Source organism: Centroberyx affinis, unplaced genomic scaffold, assembly GCF_046629955.1.
Source record: "Centroberyx affinis isolate AG114_WGS23_722 - 3 ecotype Tasmania unplaced genomic scaffold, CSIRO-AGI_Caff_v1 ptg003027l_1, whole genome shotgun sequence".
In the NCBI taxonomy this organism is placed as follows: domain Eukaryota; kingdom Metazoa; phylum Chordata; class Actinopteri; order Beryciformes; family Berycidae; genus Centroberyx; species Centroberyx affinis.
The window spans coordinates 4,852-26,294 of NW_027281123.1; the positions used below are offsets into that span (position 1 = coordinate 4,852).

The 21,443-nt window shown below is 40.6% G+C and overlaps 1 protein-coding gene across 1 annotated transcript; it reads left to right on the forward strand.

Annotated features, from left to right (window-relative positions):
- The first annotated feature begins 579 nt into the window (after positions 1-579).
- On the forward strand, positions 580-14,412 carry lrrc38a (leucine rich repeat containing 38a). Its single transcript, XM_071537380.1, has 2 exons — positions 580-1,207; positions 14,165-14,412. Exons 1-2 carry the CDS (start codon positions 580-582, stop codon positions 14,410-14,412), a joined length of 876 nt encoding a protein of 291 aa, XP_071393481.1.
- Positions 14,413-21,443: the final 7,031 nt, after the last annotated feature.

Genomic DNA, 21,443 nt, shown 5'->3' on the forward strand with positions numbered 1-21,443 from the left:
ACACACACGCATACAAAAACACCCACGTCTCACGGTTTACCCCAGATACCCCGCCCCCCCCCACGCCTCTGGTTCGTTAGTTTCTATTTACTTCTGTGTTAATCCTCTCCCCCTTTCCACAGCCCCCCCCTCCACCCCCACACACGGCTCTATCGACACGCTCTCTCCTCGTTGCTCCTCCCCCTTATTCCCTCCAAAGCCAGCAGGCTGCTATTTGATCCAGACCGCTTGCTACGTGATCTCTCCTTGGAAAACAACGCAGAGTGTGTCTCTCTCTCTCTCTCTCTCTCTCTCGCTGTATACACTCGATGGCTGGGCTTGTTTTTTTTTTAGTTCCGTAGCTCGTAGAGAGAAAGAAAGAAACGATGCCGGCGCCGAGACACTGAGCCTTTTTTCATCCGACCTCTCCTTCCCCTTCCCCTCCTGTGGGCTTAACCCGTCTATCTAGCCCTCTCCCACACCCTGTTAGCAAGCTCACCTCCCCTCTCCCCCCCCCCCCCGCCTAGACCCCCCCACCCCGCCCCCTCCGACCCCCCTACCCACCCCATCTCTTGATTAACTCTGCCCCCCCCCCCGACAATGTTACCATGCATTAACTGGCTGCAGCCTTTCCTTGCCTTGATCTCCTCGACCTTGCTCGCCCGAGGCCACAACTGTCCGTCCAGCTGTTTGTGTCCGGACCACCACACGGTGGACTGCACCGGCCAAGGTCTGACCCGCCTCCCGGACTCCATCCCTCTGGACGTGCGTCGTCTCCTGCTCTCCAACAACTGGATTCCCTGGATCCCCTCTGACTTCCTGGTCCTCTACAGTGACCTGGTGTACCTGGACCTGAGGAATAACTCCCTCTCCCGGCTGGAGCCCGGGACTCTAAGCACCTCCTCCAGGCTGGTCTTCTTGGACCTGGGGAGCAACAACCTGACCGAAATCACCTCGGGAACCTTCGGGGAGTCCCGGAGTCTCATCAAACTGCGTCTGGGGAACAACCCCTACTTAAGCATGGTGGGCGAGGAAGCCTTCAGGGGTTTAACCTCTCTGAGGGAGCTGGAGTTGGAGAGGAACGGGCTCACGGAGCTGGACGTCAGGGTCCTGGAGCTTCTGCCCTCGCTCCGGATGCTGCGTCTGGAGGGCAACCCCTGGGTCTGCAACTGTCACTTTGCCAAACTCTTTGTATGGCTGACAGAGAACCGCCACAAGCTTCCAACGGGTAAGACATAAGCTGCTTAAAGTGCGTACTTGCAGTCTTTGTCCCATGCCAGAGCATAGGAAAATCCACTCATTTATGATAATCCCTGCATCCCAACTTTATGAGCTATTGGAATTTACTGCAACTGTAACATTAGACTGATCAGTTGGAATGTAGGAAAAATGAAAAAGAGCAAGAATTCACAAAAAGACACCAATACAAGACAAACACGTCGTTGGTTACTATGATGTGACTCCATCTTTGTTGTTAGTTGTCCACAAAGATCATCTCCTGCCATGCCATGGGTGGCTAGTAATAGCAAATTGTAAATGGCATTCATATCTTTCTACTGTGATGAAAACATACTGAGGCTTCCAAATGAGACATCTGTTCCAAACTGTAGATTGTGCAAAGTGCTCCGCAACGAAGGCTTCATCACTGTTTGGGTCAGGTGCCTGGACAACTTTAAACGTTGATGCAACTTATATTAAAGGTGCAAAAAAGTAAGATTTGCACTGTCCCAATGCACACAATGACCATAATATATCTGCAGGGGTTGATAGGGTTGTTGATCAGTACCAATGATTCAATGATTACGTGTGCAGGTGCTGAGATTTCTGGCCCGTATTCTGTTTTGAAACAAAGGAGGACAGTGCTACAAGTGACTGACCGGTGTCACAAAGCTTGTTCTCAAGCCAAAAAAGCAAATTATTCCAGTATTTACCTTTATGAGACGTTTCTGTTGGATCTCTGCTCTAGTTAGCTAGCTTACTCCTCTCTATTGTGAAAATATGACTTTATTTAGGGTCAATTACACTGTAAAGTGTGACATCTGTCTGCCTGTACAAAACCTGTACAAAATACAATTATAACACAAGACTCCAATCAGAATTGTGTTTGGAAAGTGGAGATTTCCCATCTGCTCACATTTCCCTGCTCCTGAATTACTGACTGGAGCATATGTCTGGTTAGACAGTGGCCACTAGTTAATGGTATATTTTAATACATACTACATTCATTCAATCCCATAACAAAACAGTCTTGAAATATTGCAACGTGAGCTCATTATAGCTGTAAGTTGCAATTAGCCCAAACCTTTTAACACAAGTATAAACACATTGCAGTTAATGCATTCATTCAGCTTGACAGAATAATAACAAAACAATAGCAGAGGAAAGAAGAAAGCAAGATACAAATCTCAACTCCCAAAGCATGGTGCTATGCTACTATCTCTTAGGCACATTTGCATTACAGATAGATCGCTACTGTAAATGCATTGGATGAATATACATTAGATCAGTGGTTCTCAACGTGGGGTCCGGGGACCACTAGGGGTCCTTGAGGGGGTTCCATGGGGTCCCCAGTAAATTGATGAATTGTTAAATTTCAGCATTATTTCATTTACAAGAAGTGAACACAATTAGAGAATGTAGAAGAATGATTGTTTTGATCATAGTTTCACTGTTATCTCTCTACCTACAATACAGATAGTCATTGAATTCTGGACAAAATCATATCTAACAATAAAAATAATCTCAGATTTGGGTCTGAGAGACTAAATCTCATCAAATGGGGGTCCGTGGCTCTAATGTGGACTAAGTTAGGGGTCCTTGATATGAAAAAGGTTGAGAATCACTGCATTAGATGACAGCGTATGTCATTCTCCACAGTTCACACGTCACGCTTTATTCAGATAATGCCGATGTAGCATGCTGTGGTTCAGTGCATGTGAGTCTATTTTTATCTCCTGCCAAATAAGCAACAAATGTGTGATTGTAGACGGTATTAGGACGTTTGCTATGAGAAATCAAGTCAAGTCTGGCACTTAATGTTCAGTGTATTTAAGTATCTCTGTCTGGACTTTGTGCATAAGTACTGGGAAAATATGCAGTACTGAAGGAATACTTGAAAATACAGAACACTGCACATGTTATCACGAGGCCTCGACAGATGGGGTTTTTGAAGGCCAATACCAAGACTGATATTTTAGACCTAGAACTCAACACTAGCTGAGATTTTGTGCCAATATCTTTAAATTTGAATAAATAAAATGTAGAAGATAAAATGTCATCGCAGGTTTTCCAGACTGTTATTATGTAGCTGTGGTCAGGGAGGAACTTCCATCAGAGGTGGACTGCATGACCGGCTGATATCTGATATTTAATAAAAAGCCAATATCGGCCCAATATATCAGTCTAACCCTAGTTAGTAAATCAGGTCTATCGTATATTTTTTTATAAGTGACAGTCCAGTCATATGGATTGTGCATTACATTGTAATTGTTAGGAAGATTAATTGCAAACAACAAATAGAAACCATTGTAACAGTGTTGGTTTCATATGGACAATTGAAGGAACTTTCTTGTAATATCTATTGATTATGTTTCTGTCATTGTAGCATATACACACACACAGTGGATTGACAACAAAAAAGATAATAAGGAGAGTTGCATCTCCAACTGTCCAGCCTCCTTGCACCAGCCTTCTGACCGGGGCTCAAACACTCTCATCACTGCTCTTACTCACCAGTGCTTCATAGGCTAGGCCTTTAATGTAGAGCATACAGAAAGACTACTGGCTACACAGGGAGTACAGATCATGTGGACTTCTCTAACCAGCTACAACATCCTTAACCAGATTGGTATTTATACTCTCTAAAACCTGGTTTCTTATGGTTCAGGAGCCAAAATGTGTTGCTAAATGAAAAGAGAAGCAATGTTTACCGGAGTGTTGGGCTTCTCATTTAGCTCCCACCTAAAGATGCATAAAACCCATTCTATCAATTATATAGGTCTGGTAACTATTAGGCTATACCTGATAACATACAGTATGTGGATTCCTATTTTTCATTTTTCTTAAAGCTACAATCTGCAATTTGTGCTCATGTGCACCCTCTTGTGGCTGTGCAAGAGAAATTACAAAAAAATAGCCCCCAGAATTAGGGTTACCTTTTTCGACCGGACGTTCAACTGTCCGTTCAAAATCATTCTGTAAATAATAACCCACTAATTCTAGCCCTTCCTTTAATAAGCAAAAAACATTTTGATAGGCTCATGACTAGAGCAGGGGTAATCTCCACCAATCACGAGTGACCATTTCACCCCACGTGTGTGCTTTATTGTATGGGCTTTGTAAGCGCCTAGTCCAAAGTTTTGGATAGATTACATTATCAGACCTATATGACGGAGATAAAAAGATAAGATATGCGTCTGTCTGTTTGTCTGTCTTTTCCTTTCTCTGATTTGCACCTGAATTTCTCCCCACATTGTCAGAAGCGACTACTGCTGTAGTTGTACAGGTCTCTGTCTGTTTTTTGCTTCTGTAAGTACTATAAGTAGTCTAGCGGCAGAAGCCAGAGGCAAAATGATGTTTACTACGCTTGTAGAGTAAGCTATAAGCTCGCTCCTATCAATAAAAAAAGAGCAAATAATAAATCATGACTGCGATTGACACCTGTCAATCAGAAATGTGTTGTTTGAGCGTTGTAATCTGCATTTAAAGGCTGTTATCAAATAGGGCCAAAATACACCTCTATAGTAACATCAGGTACCTGGAGTGTTTAGAGGGTAAATACATATTTAACCTTTCCCCAAACCAATAAGTCATTTAGAAAAATATCAGCTCTGGATTCAGCTTTGAAGACACTTACAGCTCAATCGGCATAAGAATCACATATTTGATGAGACTTTTTTCTTCTTTTTTGTGATTTTCTATTCCTACTATATCTCGTTGGTTAAGTAATGTTTGTTCATCTTAGTTTATTGACAGTGCTTACTGTGCTTACTCTGATTTAGCTACACAACATTGATATGACTGTAAGTGCTGAGGATGAGTGTATAAGCCACCTGTTTCCAAAGGTTATCAAAATTCAGTATGGAATGTAATAATGAACAGGCATAGAAAGTACAATATTGTTACTGAATGATACTGATAAAACTGAGTTACATTTAGGTAACCAGGGTTTGAGCTCTGTACAGACACATCCACGCTCATGCACACAATGTCCGATTTTACCAAGATTCTGGCAACCTACCCAGAATGTATGTTTTTTAGCAAAAGCCATCCTTACTGGCTAGCTAGCATGCTAATGACATCAAAAGTTCACTTACCGTATTTCCTCTAATATTGGCCCGGGCCTTTATTTACCTCAACTGCAGCGGGTACCAGGCCTTTATTGGAAGCAGGCTTATATTAGAGACAGGCCTTTATTTCTAATTCCCTCTGTTTGATAAGTATATTTGCTCATATTTTAGTACGAAGCCTCCTTGTTTTCTGATCTGCTTCTGTTGGGGTTCGTTAGGTAGCCGTTTTTTTGCATTACCGATAATTACGGTAATCGACGATGGCACGCTCCGGAGACTTCCGCCGGCCGAGCCATCTTGTGGCATACTGCCATCTTGTGGCACTTGTACGTTACTACAAACTACAGTTACATTATATAACAGGCACCAGGAGTTTACCGGTATCCACCGTTGTTTTTCCCCGGCCTGTATTTGGGGCCGGCTTTTATTTGTTTGTGTCGACCACGGCCCCGGCCATTATCAGAGACCCGGCTTTTAATTGACTACCGGTCACTATTAGAGGAAATATGGTACTGGTGTAGCAAGACTGCAGCTAGTGCTTCATCACTGGAAAACCCTGTTGAGTTTTTAGTGCTCTCCATTTGATGAATGGTGAGCCAGTATTGATCCACTGCCAGAAACTTGTTATGCAGGATCAGTAGATGATGAGTCTGACAGTCCCGGGTTACCCATCAATACCGCTAACATTATCTTTTTAGATGGTCAGTCGTAAACTTTAGCTTAACAAAAACGCATTATTTTGCGTTGACCTCATAGATTTGTTATTTCTTTGAAGTTAAGGCATTCCTTCAAACAGTTAATACATGCATTGCTGTATGCATTTTTCAATACATACTGTATGCATGGCCTTCTGTAGACCTGTTAATGTGAATCTGATGCCATCCTGTTGTAATTTTCACATTTTTCTTTGAATTCTCATATTGCTCTCATTTGTAATATTGCATATATACTATTTTTCACGCATACAATTTTCACTTCTTTCATATCTGCTCATTCTTTCATCTCAGTTTGTGCTACTGCCACTGCTGCTACACTCCCTCTTTAATGCTGTACTTTTTTACACTTTCATCAACTTAACATTTTCTGGTCGCAAAGTTGGCGGTACGTTTATACTGACCCCATTTGCTCTATTCTTCTTCATATTCTATTTTTCCTTGGTGTATCCCATTAATGCTTGCTGCTGCAACGGCCCCATTTCCCCACAGGGATCATTAAAGTTTCTTCTAATCTTATATTATCTGAATAGGAATGGGCCTGCTGATCAGAGAGTAGGTCATCTCTTACGTCACAGTGAAGTTTATCCCAGATGATACAAACCCTGACCTCTGAAACGAGATTGCTGCCTTGTGACATGTACCATACAGTCTCACAATGACCATTAGTTGCCGGAAAAAAGATTCTCACTCTCTGTGGATGGCCTGATTCCGTCTGTAATCTGTACAGTCCCATGGGGCATTTGTGGTGATGACATAGACATAATTAATGATTAGTTCATTTGGATGTGATCTCAGCGCTTTAGCTCCCTATTGATTGGCTGACTTCATCTCTTCTATGGGGAATACAGTGATGTCATCATAAATAGATGTAGCTATACATACATATCACCATACATCTCTATATAGGCAGCAATCTGTGTAAACTAATCATACAGATCTATAGAGGGGCCATGTCCAGTCTCTCCCATCCACTGTACTGTGATTGCATGGGAGCAATCACTGTAGAGAGAAGCAGTCAAATTTCTTCTCCTTTGATGCTTAAAAGCAATGTTAAGCCAACTGTAATGGCATGTGTCACAGGACTTTTTTTCATTCTGAGGGAACAGCACATGATGTGGATTGAGTTGAAGCATTAAACCGAAAATAAAAGTAAGCTAGTATTCATAGAAAGGGATATCATTTTTTTAACTACATTTTGCAGTAGCTTGCTGGTAGTTCAACTACATTCATATTTGCATAGTGATTCAATTAGTTAAATAACTTTTTTGCCATTTTTTGTGTAGTTAACTACTGAAACTACAAATTACAAACAATTTTGGGCCATAAAAGGAAAGGAATGATTTTTTTTTTTTATTTTACCATTATTGTAATTGAACCCCCTTTGACCAGCCCCGCCCCCTTTTAGAATTTATACTGCGGGAGCGAATGGAGAGTAAGCATTCCATTTTACTTGTTACACATGGCAATAAATGATTATTGCTATTTATTAACAAATGTTCAGAGAAGTTGTTGCATGCTATTTTAGAAGTTACCTGGCTAACTGAGTAATCCTGCATGCTGCAAAACCCCCACCTGGACTCTAGTTTCTGGAAGGCAGGTGTCTGACTGATGGACATTGTATACAAAACCAAAGCTGACATTCCTTGCACTTTCCCATGAATAGTGGGGTATTTTATTATTTGGTTAATGTATGACCTGTGAACAAGTGGGCACTTTTGGCAATAAACTCAACTGAGTGGCATTTTTTGCTGGCATGTGACTTTTTTGTATTATATTTTGTTATAATTTCGTATCACATGTGCATTGTCAATTTGATCATTTTTTTTGTATAAAATAGTTTGAACTACTTTTGCTAAGTAGCTTTAGTTAACCAAACTAGATTTCTCCCTAGGGAAGCTTTGCTGTAGTTCAACTACTTCCAGTGTGAAGTAATTGGTAGCTTGCAAAGCTATGCTTTCAAATTAGCTTCCCCAACACTGATCATTTTCCAATATATACCAAACCTTCTCAAAAGTTCAAAGAGGCAGCATTATGACCTATTATGACATATGGGCTAAGCCAACATTTTTGGCAACAGTGATAATCATTTATCCTATTAATAAAGTCAAACATTGTTCAACTCAAGAAATGTCATGCTGCATTGTTCAAATTCGATTTATCATTGGTACATTCATACATAGGCAATGTATTCCACATGTTATGCCTATTCATACACTGTAGGCTGCCAAACAAAATGCACATTTCGATTAAAGTATAGCCTAATGCAAGTCACTCACTCTTAGTCAGTCTTTGATGCCTTGTTGTCCCTTACAAAGCACTCTGTGTCAAACCTTCCATGGTGAAAAAGGACCATCTTGACATGCTGTGAACATTTTTTGTTTTATGAGTTGGGTGGCATGGTTGTCTGTTATGTCATGGTCCATGATGTGGTTTGACACAGTTGGTGAAGACTGCTCCATGAAGCTCCACCTGCACTGTTCTCTTTAGAGCTTCCCGTCCCGTGGGACCATCTGGACACTGAGTCAAATTCCTCCTACAAAACAATAAACACACATAAACAGTGTTAGGCGAAAACATTAACTAAGCGTAGGCTGATAACACCTAATGTTGTCATTACACTTTCACAAAGATTAGTACAAAATACCAAACATATACCTCAGAATGAAGTGAAAAAGTAATTATCATTGTTGGCAGGTGATTCTGCACTGCACAGCGCTATATCAAGGACCCCAAATGTAGTCCTCATTAGGGCCATGGACCCCCATTTGATGAGATTTTGTCTCTCGGACCCAAATCTGAGAATATTTTTATTGTTAGATATGATTTTGTCCAGAATTCCATGACTATCTGTATTGTAGGTAGAGAGATAAGAGTGAAACTATGATCAAGTCATACTTCTACATTCTCTAATGGTGTTAACATCTTGTAAATTAAATAATAGTAAAGTTTAACAATTCACCAATTTCCTGGGGACCCCCTGGAACCCCCTCAAGGACCACTGGTGGTCCCCGGACCCCACGTTGAGAACCACTGATGTAGCATGTGCTCATGGAATGTGGAAGATTCTGTAGAGAACTGTACTTAGTAGAGCATAGGGCCAGGGACAGAGCTAGCCTTTCATGTATATGGGTGCAAGGTAGGCTAGTTATGATCTCTGTCTACCCAACAATGCTATAGGGCAAAAATAATAACTTATCGGCATAGTATTATATACATAGTATAATGTCAAAATATCAACAACATGAGCATAGCCAAAATTGTGTGTGTTAAAACACTACCACTAAGGGACTCAAGGGGTCGCCAAAGTCATCAAGTTTCAAATTCTACTGCATTTCATTTAATGACATCTTTCATTCAGACTTGTGTTTAACAAATATAAATATTGATTGCATGAATATACTGTTGGTTCCCCCATATGTAGGCCTATTGATCTAATAACATACAATACCCTCTTCCTCACTACATGGCAATGTGGCCTTAAACCATACAAGCTGCAGATAAAGCCAACTGAAGAAGAAGATCCTCTCTGATCATTGGGTGACTTGATTTACATGACTTGTAAAGAAGGCTTGCAGCCTGTTAGTGCATTTGTTAGTGTTACAACCCGGCTCAAGAAAGTAACAATGAGGGAGTCATATGCCAAAGTAAAAGTTAAAACAATGATTTATTAACTAAAACTAAGGGGTAAACAAACACAAACTACATCAAACCAACAGAACAAAAGGTGTGCATAGGTGAGGAGGATGAGAGACACTGATGGTCTGAAGGCTTTTTAAGCCCAAGGAGTACACCGGGCCCAGGTGCACTCCATCAGCTCTGATGACCCCACCCACCAGGCTCCTGCAGGACAGAGCCAGGAGAGTGTGAGGGTCGTCACATCCCCCTCCATAAAAACAGGGTCCCACCGGGAACCCCTGTAACACAAGCAAAACACAAGTTTACAAAATGCATATTAAATTCTCCAGCCTGCCTGCCCCTAGCCCGCTTCTTCCCCATCCTCAGCAGACCTCGATACCTAAAGGGAGCTGCAACCCCCATTACCTGGGATTGCCAAAAGTGTGCTTTTACCAGACTGCTCCGAAGTAGGACACTCATATCTCCAAATTCACTTCCATATCGGAACCAATAAGAATTAAACCTACTGTCATTGTGGCAAACACAAAAACAACAATGACATAGCAGCCACCCAAAAAGCTGCACAACCAAGTACAACCCAAGGTAACACACGAGCACGATAAAACGACACCCTTGCACACAAAACCAAAATGCTACAAAGCAAGAGCAGATAACTCGCACCAAGCCTTCAGGTAACACTAGCAGTATCCAAACTCTCAAAGCTCACAATGCCTACCTATACAATTTTTCAGTCCTCAACACCAGCCACAATCAACCACAACACAGAGAAAGCACAAGAAACCTAATTAACAAAAACCCTAACCCTAACCCTAACCCAAAAGGACCAAAACATGGCTACAGTGCACCCAGCAGACACGGTCGGGCAGCCTACCCAAACGGAGCTTCCCCACTAGCTACCTAACAGTTAACTAGCTAAATTCAACCCTAGTCTCCATGTGACTACTTGTGGTGGGGATTTATGCACTAAAACCCACTGGTGCCAGAAAAGCGATCAGCAAGCCGACAACCTTCTCGAGACCAGGGACGTGCTCCCAAGACAACTGCTCCTTCCACGTTTGTCTCAACACTATCAAAAGGAAACCAGGGAAACCCAAAGGGGAAACGCTGCTATGCCTAGCAGGGGAAATTAACAATAATGCTCCAAAACTTAGCAGGCTGCCCAAACCAGTACTGCTACACAAAGGCCATACAACACTTACCTAGGTCCCCACAAACAAACATCTCCAGCACTGGTGGATGCCAGAGATGGCTCTCCCCTCACCAAACACCACAAAACTACTGGCACATAAATGATACCAGGCAACCAATGAAACAGGAAAAACTTACCAGAGGGAACACAACAGTAAGCCAAGCCATAGCACAAACTAAGCCAACCACCTCTGATTAATTAGTTTAGTTTCTAATAGTCCTCTCAAGTGTTTTTTTTTAGCTTTTTTTTTCACCTGTGGCAAAAATAGGATTTTTAGATCCTGTCTGCCAATCCTTCTGTTCTTAAAATGGGTGAAATAATGTAAGTAGAAACAACGGATGACAAAGTTATTACATATTTTAACATACATTTTTTAAAACTATTTTGCCAACAAACATGGGGTGGATGTTGCGTTATCCTCCATATGCAGTTTATGATATCTAAGCCTAAGGCGTTTTATTTTTTTCATTGCAGCAGAGCACTAATTACCTAACCTTTAAACATAAACTTAAGAGGTGGCTAAAAGCAAACCAAACTTGCAATCATGAGTAATCATACTACTTCATCTCTGGCACTGCCTTTACATACTCTTATTGTTTTTACATATATCTGTTACTTTTGTATTGTATTGTATTGTATTGTATTGTGTCGTACTGGTTGGTAGTGCTTGCTGAAGCATTGTATTGTCAACATTAGGCCACTAATTTGTAATAACCTGCCCAGGGACTACAGATGAAAATTAGCTAATTAGCTAACTCTGGCACATTTACATTGATGTGGAAACGGAAATGTTGATTAATGTGCACTGTCCCTGGTAAATAAATAAATAAAAAAAATAAAAAAATAAAAAATGAAAAAATGAAAAAAATCCAGCTCAACCAATAAAAAGGAAGCCCCAAAAAGCAACAATAATCATAATAATGGATGTAGCTAAAGACAAATATTTTACACCCCTATTCATTTTCATGTTCAACTTAAAAGTTCTGGAATCCCTCATCTGGGCCAAAAGCTGATGCCACATTAGACCTGTCACTGAACTGGCTTTAAATAAGCATGTGTGAAGGAATTACAAGGTAACCCACATAAACATAATCTCCTACTGTTTGGATCGCTGTCGGGTCAGGGGTGAACAAGCAACATGCCTAATTCAGCAACACAGTACATCTGATGCCAGTGACACCATGCCATTGACACCAGGTACCAGTGTCTAGACTCACAGCAAAAAGACACTCAATCCCTAGCTGAACCACACATACACACACACACACACAGAAATCTGTTAAAATAAATGGCAATAGCACTATACTTGATTCCGTGTGGGAGTTTATTTTGGGATCCTACGCAGACTGCTGCCATCAGAGGATTTTTTTTCTTCCAGCCATTTTGTATTCATGGTCCTCTGCTATATTAAGAATTGTGTGTGTGTGTGTGTGTGTGTGTGTGTGTGTATGTGTGTTGCCCATGTTTGCATTCGTGTATGTGTGTGTGTGTGCAATTGCGTGCCTTTCTCCATTTGTGTTTGCATGTGTAGAGATGTGCATCTGTGTTTACACATACCATTACGCATGTGTGTGGGTAGGTGTGTGTGTGTGTGTGTGTGTGGATGTGTGTATTTGTGTGTTGCCATTTATGCACCTCTATGTGTGTTTGCATTTGTGTGTGCCAGTATGTGTGTGTGTGTGTGTGTGCACGTACCATTAAGAACATATTTCTGTGTGTGTGTGTGCCTCCTTATGTTCCCATTTGTGTGTGCCGTACATATGTGTGTGTGTGTGTCTGTCTTGTCTATTTGTCTATGTATGTGTGTGTGCATGTGAGTCACTGTAAGACCAGAAGGGGTTTTCCACATGAAAAGGGACTCAGTGACCTCATCGCTTGGTGATATTCCAGTCACATGGCACTACAACAGGCAGCCAGACTCATGCTCACACAGACATGCACACACATACACACACACACACACATAGACACACAGACACACACACACTTGACAATGATGTCTACTGACTGTTGGTTACAGCAGTGCTACAAAAGAAGCCAGATAAAATGGAAGTGGCTGAAGCTGCCTTTATACACAATGGCCAAAATATTGGGTATTTTTGTACACTGGTTCAAAAATACACTAAATACACACTGAAGGACTACTGGACCACTGATTGTTCATCTGCCCATCTTTGGGCTGAACAGCTTTATTTTCATGAATGGCCATACTATGAATTGAGGATTCCATATACGGTCAACTCAAGAATTATTGGCACCAGGAATGGGACGATATATCGAAATTCAATATATCGCAATACAAAAATGTGACAATACGCATTGTGCAGCAGAAAAATGAATGGTGATATTAGCTCCATTTTATTCTGCTGTAAGGAGATGGGTTGCTCATCTCAATTTCACAAGTTCTTCATTGAAATTATGGTAACACTTTACAGTAAGGGTACATTAATTAAGGGTTAGTTAATGCTTATTAACGGTTAACTAATGTGTCTGGCAATCATTTACTAATGGTGTTCATGTTAACTAAGGTATTCATTTATACATTATTTAATAGTTTATAAAGATGACTATTAAATTAAATAATGTATAAATGAATACCTTAGTTAACATGAACACCATTAGTAAATGATTACCAGCAACTGTAGTTATTGTACAGTTGTTGGACTGTTGTACTGTTATTGCACTCATCACTGCACTACCACTGTGCCGTCAGTGTTGACTACTTATATCATATTACCACTTACCTACTGTGCAATACCATATATCATTTATCATTTAGCATTTATATTATTCATAACACTCACGCTCCTGGTGTTGTATGTTACATTGTGTAATGTACAGATTGTATTTATTGGGTATTGTAGTTCTTATATTTTGTACTGTATTGAGTAAAAACAGGACAATTACAGTTACTACATTTCAAGATATAACTTGTAAGCCTAATTCTGAGGAGAGTAGGCAACAGAAATATATGGTCAATCTGTCCTTTCATTGTCCCATACGAAAATGCTTATACAATTTCACTCATATTTCAAGTATACTCAGCAATCACTGACTGACCCAAGGGTGGAACTACATCACTGGTGGGGGACAACATGTTTACTATTTGCTTGTTTTTTATTGTATTCAAGTGAAGTGACAATACTATTACATTTTAAAGACAAAAGCAATGTCTGGTTCCCACTCCAACAAAGATTTTGGCATTAATTTGTAGTCATGCACCTATCCATTTACACTTGTAATTGAGCTTTGCGGCAGGCATTCGATACAAGCTTGACCTTCAGAGAGGCCAATTTCTCCCTGAGGATTAATCTCTCTCTATTAGTGGGTTCCCTCATTGTTTTCTGTCTCCTCAGGTATGGAGGGGATAGAGTGCTCCCTGTCTCTGGATGGACGTCGGGTTCCCCTCAGTTTACTCTCTGATGACAGTTTCCGGGAATGCCGCGGCACCCTCACCCTCACAGACTACCTCATCGTCATCTTCTCCGGCATCTCTGTCTCAGTGGCGGCCATCATGGCCAGCTTCTTCCTGGCTTCCACAGTCCACTGCTTCCAGCGCCTCAGCAAGGGCAGCAAAGGAGATGAAGAGGAAGGGAACGACTGATGGGAGAAGGGAATTGGATTGTATCAAACCCCCTACAAAACACCTCCGATCAGAGGTCCTGGTGATATCTCCAAGAAAAGCCTGCGAAACATGAGAGCACGGCATTTGAGAGAGATGGACGGTGGGTAAGGTGGAAAGGCAGAGCGAAAGCAACATGCCAGAGCCAAGAATCTCTTACCATGTGAAATCCCAGATGGGTTGCAGGTCTCCATTGATTCTAGATGGGTTCTCTGGATTCTACATGGGAGGAAAAGCACAAAATAAGAGCAGAATATTAGTACCTCAGCTGCGCTTGAGCTCTCGTGGGAATGATATCCTAGATTGGTTTGGGAAACATCAGATAGACTTGAATCACTGTGAATACATATTACATTCACTGAATGTAGTTACTACTGCTACCTACTGCTCAAATAGTCTCATAAACTTTGGTATAAATTGACAAATTGGTCAGTGTGATGTTTCTTTTTAGAACTGGACTAATTAAACTGTAGCATTGCATAGCGACTATGCCATTGTTGTATAAAATATGCAGTCCTCCTCCCGAAGACTGAGATGGAGAAATGTAGTCTAGATGGAGGTGAAGGGACCATTATAACAGAAACTACTTTATTGATGGTAGTACAGGGGCTATGGGAAATAAAATATCATATTGCGAGGGGAATACAAACTCCACCGAGTGTTACATACACAGCAAGCAAGAAAGGACTTTGAAAGTCTGCCAAAGATTTAACAGCTTATTTGTCAGCCCAAGCAAAATATAAACCAGGATCTCACACTACCCCTGAAAACATATCTGAAATCTCAAGATCGAGACATGCTAAAGTGTGTATCAGTTTGTTTTAAACTCCACGTGTTAAAACTTCATTTGCAGTTGGGGGCTAAGTGCCTTGTTTAGTGGCATCTCGGTAGTAGTTGTGGAAAGGAGGTTGCCAAGATTGGAAAATGAGCTTTTTGCAACTTCATATATTCATATACTACAATTATTTTATTATTTCTTTTATATGCTATTTTATTCCAGTAGTTAAGAATAATGAACGCTACAACAAATGCTACATTTTCTACACTTCAAAATACATTTAAAGCTGCACTAGGTAACTTTGCACGTTGGCGGCCCCAAATGGAAGCAAGAGGTAACTGTTTGAATTTTGAGGACTTCATCACCCAGAAATCCTGTAAGGTGATATCAGTAAACTAAATGGCTTCTTAGTGTGTGGTGGGATGGATGAGATGGGTGGTGAAGAGGTTCAGCCATCGTTGGTGAGTCCAGCTTTCTCTGGACGGAGTACTCACTCACTGCTGTTTGGATTTCATGCTAACATTTGATTCATCACTTCCTCAGTGACCTTACCAACACCAGAATTTAATCTGGGCAAATAAGGTGAATCGACTGGGTCTCAATTAGTGGGGATGGGACACTCTTCTCTGATGCAGCCCCACTTTCTGATTTAGGCTGAAAAGAGAGGTGTATTTTTATATAAAAAATCTTGCCTAATGCAGCTTTTAACCTTACATTAAACTACTTAAGAAAAATACATTAAAATCCTAGGTTGTTTTTTGGGACAGGGCTAGTTTTTGTTTACATGTAGATTATGGCTTGGCCTTTAAAGCTACACTAAGCGATTTTTTTCTGACCACTTTACAACACATTTTGTAAACATACAGCATAGCTACTGGGCGAGGACAAACCGTGCATAAAGGCTAATGGCTAAAATAAACGTACCTACAGAGAAATATTCCCGGTTACCAGTCTCGATTTTCTCCTGCTGAAGGTTACATGTCCCACAAAGACAAGTGAAGAGGTAGGTAATAACAATAATAATAATAACTTTATTTATATAGCACCTTTAAAAACAGAGTTTACAAAGTGCTTTGACAGACAAAATAAAAGCAGAATACTCAAAATATGAATTAAAAACAATAAAACAATAATAAACAGTGGTTAAATTCATAGGAGTACAGAGATGGAAAGGAGCAACATTCAAGTAAATAGTGGTATAATCGTAAGATGAAAAGAAGATAAAAAGACGACATCACATAAAAGCAAGTCTATTAAAATGGGTTTTAAGAAGTGATTTAAAAGAAGTCACTGATTCTGCTAGCCTTATCTCCTCAGGCAGGTCGTTCCAAAGCCGAGGGGCCCTGATGGAAAAGGCACGGTCACCTTTAGTTTGGAACGGCCAGAAGGGCCCGCCTGAGGATCTAAGCCTGCACACTGGCTCATATGGGGTCAACATATCTGTGATGTAGCTTGGAGCCAGACCCAAACATGCTTTAAAAGTGATCAGTAAAATCTTAAAATCGATTCTAAACCGAACAGGGAGCCAATGGAGAGAAGCCAGGTTTGGGGTGATGTGATGTCGTCTGTTAGAACCAGTAAAAAGCCGAGCTGCTGCGTTCTGAACTAGTTGGAGGCGTTTTGGTTGATGCTAGAAAGGAGGGAGTTACAGTAGTGGAGTCGTGAGAAGATTAGGGCATGAATTACTTTTTCCAGGTCGCTGTGTGATAGTATTGGTTTGATTCTGGACAGTTAAAGGAAGCAGGACTGGACAAGTTTTTTTTTATCTGTGGTTCGAAGTTTAGGTCAGAGTCAAATAGTACTCCCAAGTTTCTGGCAACGGGCTTCACATTTGCGGACAGAGGACCAAGACCACTCTGAATAAGACTGATAGAATTTGGGGGACTGAACAATATGATTTCCGATTTTGAGCTATTGAGCTGAAGAAAATTCGGTGCCATCCAACAGTTGATATCATTGAGGCAATCTACAACAGCAGCTAGGCTGTTTGGGTCACCAGGTCTCAGGGGAAGGTATATCTGTGTGTCATCTGCGTAGCAATGAAAAGAGACATTGTGTCGTTGAATAATTTGGCCAAGTGGCAGCATATAGATTGAGAATAAAATTGAACCTAAAATAGAACCTTGCGGTACACCACAAGTGATGTTGTAGAAGATGAGTAGGTACCTATGGTGACTGTGAAGGTTCTTTCTAAAAGGTAGAAATAAAACTGATGCCAACCCAGGTGTTAAGACGGTCAATTAAAATGGCATGATCTACTGTGTCAAAGGCTGCACTTAGGTCTAAAAGAATTGAAATTGCACTTTCGCCCCTGTCAGCTGCTAAAAGGAGGTCATTGGTTACCTTGAGGAGGGCAGTTTCTGTACTATGTAAAGCTCTAAAACCTGACTGAAATCTCTCAAAGATGTTATGACACATAAAAGCTAAAAGCTGGGTAGAAACAACTTTCTCTAAAACCTTTGATAAAAATAGAAGTTCAGAAATGGGCCTAAAATTGTTAAGAACAAGAAGAACTTTCTCTAACGAGCTATTAATAATCGATAAAAAACTGGGCCCAACTGTGTCAATAACCTCTTTAAGGAATTTAGTGGGGATAATATCAAGGCTGCACTTGGTTGATTTCATGTGGAATATAGTTTCAAATAAAAATGACAGTGATACAGGTTAAAAATAGCTAAAATAACTATAGATGTCCCTATTGGCATGTATAACTTGGTCAGGGGGGGTAATTTGCTGTCTTATATGCTCAACTTTATTCATAAAAAAAATTTAAAAACTCCTCACACATGTCTGGTGAGGCATTGGTAAAATAACAGGGGGAGGGGGTGATGGGGGTATCGCCACGTAGCACACATTAGTTTCAGGATTGGTTACAAGGTCTGAAATCGCTTATTGCAGATTTAATAGATGAAACAATAGTACTAGCATTGAGTCTAATATTTATTTATCATTCAAGTCTAGTGTGTTAAGACTTCTTGTGAGAAATATATTGATGGCAGGGAGACCAGCTGAGTTTAACTGACCAGCATCAAAACCATCGTGGATTATTCAAACTGTGACATGAGGATTATAAATGTGATAACTCAGACATTAAAAAGGCATTTAAGGCCATTTTGGAGAAAGATTGGGCACATAATGTGAATTCCCAAGAAATGTGACACAAGGGGGTTGTTTTAGGTGCAAGAGGCAGACAGTGTTACAAGTGGAATTGACTAGTTAAACTATTAAAATCAGTTCATCTTTTCAGAATCAACTGCATAATGCTGTCCTACAAAACTGTAGCTTTTAAAAGGAAAAATCTACCCTAAAATACTTTAACGCTGTTATAAAACCGTTATTGGTGATGTACCTTGTAATTCTGGGCCCAGTTTGATGTTTGGTGGTGTATTTTTCTTATTCTTGTGGGTAATGGGTGATAAACGTGATGTCACATCAAATCAAGATATTTCAAGTACAGCTACAGTGGAGTTTGATATCAGAAATTTCATCTAAAACATCAAAGATAAACGTCTTTGGAGGATTTGGTGCCAGCCCCTCAGAATTAAAGAACAAGGGATTCTTTGTAGACTCACGTTGAACAATCATACAAGGAGAAATCTATCATAGAAGAGGCAGAGATACCACAGATGCCCCAGTGTTCAGGAACTAGTTGGTTAGCGAGCTACATTTATATGTCCATGCACCTAGGGCTGGGCAATATGGTTGAAATCAATATCATGATAATCATGGATAATCAAGGATTTTTCTCGATATCAATATATATGTCACAATATGGTTCATGTATGCAAAATCACGTTAAATAATCAAATTAATGTTCATCTCATTGAACTGAATGGTAATGTTAGGTGTGACGTCAAACAAAACAGAAATATTCAAATAATATTCCTACCATACCTCATTTTATGAGGATGATGAAAATTTGCTTGTCATCATCAATTTAGACAGCAGAAATGTGTGTCACGATATTAAAATATCTTTATATCATCACGATATGATTCCACTGAAAGATGATAAACGATAATATTGAATTATCGCCCAGCCCTACATGCACCCACCTTTGATTGAAAGTAACAAGTTCATGCCCCTGATGGAAGGTTGATAGAAAGTGGATACAACAAAAAGGTAAATCACAACAATCACAAAATATCTCCTGGAATCTATAGACCATCACAAATGACAGCTAACAGTGTAAGCATATCCAAGGATGGAATTTCCCTATCTACATGGATGTCAATATGTTGTATATGTGTTGTCTTCATAAGATTCACTTTTCTCTTATAATCTTATAGATTTCACATTGTAACAGTATTGGCACATAAAATATCTTTCATAGTCGGATGGGTTTCACCATCTTCATCAGCCCTTCAAAATAAATCTGTCCAATGACAAAGGAGTTATTCTTCATGAGACTGCTTATATGAAGATGTTTGGGGTCACTTTACCATTTCAACAGCTTCATTCCAGATGTATTGTGTTGCCAGATTACTGATGTCAAAAGTACATCTGAAACAAGTTGTTTTCCATAGTGAAGCAATGAGCAATGATTGGGGTGCGAATTCATAGTCTGTTTGCACTTAACGTTCAGTGTAAATTCTATATTAGTGATTTACTAATGGTGAAAAAATTCATCTCCTAATCTAGAGGGAGTAGTGAGTTGTTGTCATACTGTAGCATGCAGAGGTTCTGTCAGTCATTTTGAGGTGGTCTAATCTCGTGTAGCCAGAACTCCTTGGAAAACAGAGGTCTGGAGAATTTCTCCTCGGAAAATGTTGGATAACGACACCTTGTGGATCCAGAGGCAGCCATTCGACTGGCTCTGAGTTTGAAAACACATAACCCCAGAAACGACACTTCTGATTTGTTAATCTGTCTGGACAAAAGCGTTTTTCCTTTATTAGCTTAGCTATGCTAACGCTAGCCTGGTAAGACCATCCTGATCACGTGACCTCACATTCTGTTTCGCTCCACGGATCAGTCTGGACTTCTAGCCGCCCACATCGATTTCCTTAAATTACAATGTAACCGGGCCAATCAGGGACTGCGTCGTAGTTGATGATGTAACCGGGCCAATCAGGGACTGTGTAGCAGTTGATGACGTGAAATACAGGCCACCGCTGGCAAAACAGTAATGGCGTCTCCCGAAGCAACGAGCGGTAACGTTACGTTAACGTTAGTAGAGTAAACACAGCCATAAGTGCAGTTATTGCAGAAATAGACTCAATAACAACAATTAAAGAGGTATGCACTAGTGGAGTTTCTCGGCGGAAAAGACGTGTTCGCCGTTCTGCTGATTTCGCCGTTCTGCTGATTGGCTGAAGGAGTTTGTCTGCCAAGGCAAGTAGTCCCGCCCACTGAAATTGATGTGGGCGGCTAGAAGTCCAGACTGATGCGTGGAGCGAAACAGAAGGTGAGGTCACGTGATCAGGATGGTCTTACCAGGCTATGCTAACGCTAAAAATGGATGAAAACTTCAATTTAAGACTTAAGCCCCTGTTTTGTCAGAAGTTCTCGACATCCAATTGAGTCGATGAAGCCTTTACAGCTTCTTAGCTCCAAAACAGGCATGTATTGGCGTTTTTACCAACAGGCTATGGTAAAAGTTTGATTTATCAAACCTGGCCGACAGCCTGTGATGCATTATGGGAAAGGTAAATGTTTAGTTTTAGTAGTCTTGTCTTCTCATGTCAATAATGATGGAACAGGTAGCCGTTCAAAAGACCAAAGGGACTGATGCTGCATTATGCTGTTCGAAGTTCAGTGGGGGAATGTCCCGTTGTCTTCGGGACTAGTTGCTAGTAGGACAATACAGAGGTGAGCAGTAGCACCATTCTCCACCCTAGCTTAATTTTATTGGTTTGAAGCATGACGACTGCCCACAGTGTCTCCGCCCTTTTCTAACCAACTGTTCTGCTTGAAATTCTCCAGACCTCTGTTTTGTTTTACACAGAGTTCTGGCTATGCGAGATTAGTGGTGGTACAGTGACTAATGGACAACTCTAATAACTCAAAAAAGGTCTCAGTTTCAGTGTGTTATTATTTGGGTGCCAACTGAATCTGTAATCTCCAATTTAAAAGGGCTTTTATGTGTTTTATGATTGCTAAATATGAAAGAGGATTATCAGCACATTTCAATTGTGAAGCAAAAGGTGTGGGCGGGAGAAAATAAATGAGGAGATATAATAAACATATTTTGCTTTGAAATGTGAGTTTTGTCCGTCCATTCTGTTATGCCTGA